Source organism: Scyliorhinus canicula, chromosome 29 (assembly GCF_902713615.1).
Source record: "Scyliorhinus canicula chromosome 29, sScyCan1.1, whole genome shotgun sequence".
Classification (NCBI taxonomy): Eukaryota; Metazoa; Chordata; class Chondrichthyes; order Carcharhiniformes; family Scyliorhinidae; genus Scyliorhinus; species Scyliorhinus canicula.
Genome location: NC_052174.1, coordinates 5,887,857 through 5,891,858, shown reverse-complemented (window position 1 = coordinate 5,891,858; position 4,002 = coordinate 5,887,857). Strand labels below are relative to the sequence as shown.

Sequence of the window (4,002 nt, the reverse complement as noted above, 5' to 3'; positions counted from 1 at the left end):
GAATTTGGGATGTGGGATAAAGCACCCTGTACCTGTTAAAACAGAAAAGGGGTTTGATAATAATAAATAATAACAGTCGCTTACTGTCACAAGTCGGCTTCAATGAAGTTTCTGTGGAAAGCCCCTAGTCGCCACATTCCGGCGCCTGTTCGGGGATGAATGGCAGGTTGGGGTTTCTGTCGGAGACCATGCTGAGTCCAGAATGTGCTGAGCGACCAATTCCGTCAAGCGCATCACCTTTTTTTTTTGCTCCTTGCAGGCTCTGACTGGTGACCCCAAAGGCAGCTGGAAGACCCCAGCAGAATGGCCGATACAAATGGGAATTGCACAAAGACGAAGCAGTGGACGGATCCTGTCTACGCGACGGCCTTCAGCTTCATCTTCCTCTTCGGGCTGTTGTTCAACGTTCTGGCTCTCGTCTTCTTTTTCCGTTTCACCAAGATCCGCTCGCAAACCACCATCTACATGAAGAACCTGGCCTTCTCCGACCTGCTGCTGGTGTCCTCCTTGCCCGTACGGATCTGGTACTACACCAGCCGCCCCCAACTCCCGCTGCGGCTCTGTGAGCTCAATGGCCTCATCTTCCTGGTCAACATGTACGGCAGCATCTTCTTCCTCACGTGCATCAGCCTGGACCGCTGCGTAGCCATCTGCTTCCCCATGAAGTCCAGACTCAATGAGCTACGCAAACGCGCCACGTGGTTTAGCGTTGGAATATGGGTCCTGGTGATTGGAGCAAGCATCCCCCCCTACCTCCTGATCAAAGGACCCTCGAATGAGTCCTGCCATTCCTGCTTTGATAAGAATCCCACTTACGTCACCAATCCAGTGACTCTGGTCCCCACCCTATTGATTGGATATGGGATCCCCCTGGCTACCATCCTGGTCTGCTCGCTTGCCCTCCTGAGAGGGATCCGGCAAAGCTCGGCCACCCGCATGGACTACATCGACTGGCGCAAGATCCGCAACATGGTGCTGGCCAATGTGGTGATCTTCATCATCTGCTTCCTGCCTTACCACACAGTGTTGCTCCTCTATTACATCCACCCTGCCGCAGAAAAGGCGCTGGCACTGCGCGCCAGCTACCGCATCACCATTACCATGGCCTGCTTCAATGCCGCCCTCGACCCTCTTGCCTACTACTTCGCCACGGAGACTTTCCAGAAGAGCGTGGGCATGAAGGCCCTGAAGAATGCCCTGACCTCTAACACGGACAGCATCGAGGGCAACAACCGTTCCCTGCCGCCACTCAACAGCTGATTTCAGACTGCAGCTTGGTGCCAAGGAGGAATGGATTTGAGGGGAGAGACTGTGGGCCAGAGTGGGGGTGGGGGGGGGGGGGGGGGGGGGGGGTTGAGGTTGGGGGGGGGCACAGGGCTGAAAATATGCACCTCAAATGATTGACCTGCGACCACAGTTCCCGTAACAGCCTTCCCGAACAGGCGCCGGAATGTGGCGACTAGGGGCTTTTCACAGTAACTTCATTTGCAGCCTACTTGTGACAATAAACGATTTTCATTTTTCATTTCATTTTCACAGTCGGCATGTTGGCAAATCTCGTGAAGTAGGCCAGGTTACGCAAATGCAGAGCTAACAATGCCAAGGCGACTAGGGACATAGTGTGAGTGTCAGTGTAATCTGAAGACTGACGAGCTCCCAAGAGAAAGCTGTGAGTCTTTGGCAAATGATTGGAACTGTGACATTCACCTCACATGTTCTGCCATTCAATAAGATTGCGGCTGATCTAACCGTAACTTTGACCCCACATTGCTGCCGACCCCCGATAACCTTTCACCCCCTCGTTAATCAAGAATCTATCCACCTTTGCCTTAAAAGATTCTGCTTCCTCCGCCTTTTGAGGAAGAGAGTTCCAGAGGCTCTCCCCCCCTCTGAGAGAAACATTTTTTCCTCATCTCCGTCTTAAAGGGGCGACACCCTTATTTTTAAAGTGACCCCCCCCCCCAAACCGGTTCTAGATTCTCCCACAAGAGGAATTATCGTCTCCACATCAACCTTGTCAACACCCCCTCAGGATCTTAAAGGTTTCAATACTAATTTTCAATACTAATTAAAGGTTTCAAAACTAATTTAAATTTAGCATGGCCAATCCAACTCAGCTGCACATCTTTGGACTGTGGGAGGAAACCGGAGCACCCGGAGGAAACCCACCCAGACACAGGGGAGAAAGTGCAAACTCCACAAAGTCACCCAAGGTGGAAAATGAACCCAGGTCTCTGGAGCTGTGAGGCAGCAGTGTTAACCCCCAGTGCCACCCTGCCGCCCCACATCCAGAGATATGCAGATTAGGTGGATTGGCCATGCTAAATTGTGGGGTAATAGGAAACGGGCAGTGGACTGGGCCAAGATAGGATGCACTTTCAGAGGACCGGTGCAGACCCGATGGGCCGAATGGTCTCCTTCTGCACTGTAGGGATTCTATGATTCTGAATTTGCAGAATTTACGAGTGCTGGGTGTGGTTGAGTAAGAAGGTCATTGGCCAGTGCTGAGAGGCAAAGTGATAGAGCAAATTGTATATTAGGATAACTATAGGGGTGGTGTCAGAGTACTGGAGAATTGCAACAAAGTGGGCAAGGATAAACTCTGCAACCACGGGCCAGTGAGTTTAAAACTTGTTGCGGGCGAGCTTTTCAAAACAATAATCTGGGACAAATTAACACTTCGACAAATGTGCATTCACAAAGGAAAGCCATCAATGATTTGTTACGGGAGCTCGGCATTTAATGAACTTGCTTGACTTTTTGTTTGAAGAGGTTGCAGAGAGGGTTAACAAGGGTGATGTGTTTGATGTGGTGCACATAGGCCTCCAATAGGTATTTAATAAACAGGTGAACATGCGTACTAATTCGGATCATTAGGTCATTGGGCCCATCGAGTGGGGTGGACACAGGGGTTCACATTGTTGCCGCACAGCGCCAGAGACACAAATTCGATTCCGACCTCGGTGACTGTCTGTGCTGAGTCTGCACGTTCTCCCCATATCTACGTGGGCTTCCTCCGGGTGCTCTGGTTTCCTCCCACAGTCCAAAGATGTGCAGGTTAGGTGGATCAGCTATGCTAAATGTCCCCTAGGGGGTTACGGGGATAGAGTGGGGGAATGGACATGGGCAGGGTGCTCTTTCAGAGGGTGGGTCCAGAGTTAATGAGCCAAATGGCCTCCTTCAAAGGGACAGTACAGTGGCACCTCTGCCTCACAGCGCCAGAGGCCCACATTCAGTTCCAGCCTCGGGTGACTGTCTGTGTGTAGTTTGCACTTTCTCTCCGTGTTTGCGTGGGTTTCTTCCGGGTACTCCGGTTTCCTCCCACAGTCCAAAGATGTTCAGGTTAGGTGGGGTTACGGGAATAGGGCGGGGGAGCAGCCCAGGTATGGCGATCTCTCAAGAGGGTTGGTGCAGACTAGATGGATCGAATGGCCTGCTTCTGCAATGTCGGGATTCGATGATTCTCTTCACAACTTACTTTCTATCTATATTTGTGCCATCAACAGATTTAGCAACTGTGCATTCCCGTACCAGCCTCCCCGTACAGGCGCCGGAATGTGGCGACTAGGGGCTTTTCACAGTAACTTCATTGAAGCCTACTCGTGACAATAAGCCATTTTCATTTTTCATTTCAGTCCCTTCACCTAAATCATTCATGTAAATTGTAAGTAGATGCGGCACATAACAGACGGTGAATAGTTATTTTATGGAAACATATGTATTCAGCACCTGGGTTACTTTATAGTGAAAGTTTTTTGTGCTTTTCAAAATGGACAATTGTTGAGTTGACAAGATGGGTCCAACAGGTCCCATGCTAGCTTCCCTTTCAAAGCGAACAAAGTCTAACACCTCAAAGGTCCTGGAATGTAACGCGCCTTGCATCACATGAACATTCCAGCCGAGCAAACACAATGACCCAGCAGACAATCTGTCTGCCCAGCCAGCGACAGACAAAGCCAGCCATTCGCGGCTCCGAATCTTCAATAATGGTGCCAATGGCCC

General features: G+C 50.6%; 1 protein-coding gene across 1 annotated transcript; it reads left to right on the top strand.

Annotated features, from left to right (window-relative positions):
- Nucleotides 1-263: 263 nt before the first annotated feature.
- On the top strand, nucleotides 264-1,300 carry LOC119958401 (lysophosphatidic acid receptor 6-like). The gene has a single exon (XM_038786915.1). It carries the CDS (start codon nucleotides 304-306, stop codon nucleotides 1,258-1,260), a length of 957 nt encoding a protein of 318 aa, XP_038642843.1. The 5' UTR covers nucleotides 264-303; the 3' UTR covers nucleotides 1,261-1,300.
- Nucleotides 1,301-4,002: the final 2,702 nt, after the last annotated feature.

What these genes read in the sequence shown, in the direction of transcription:
- LOC119958401 (XM_038786915.1), top strand. Translation starts at nt 304, where the DNA reads ATGGCCGATACAAATGGGAATTGCACAAAGACGAAGCAGTGGACGGAT.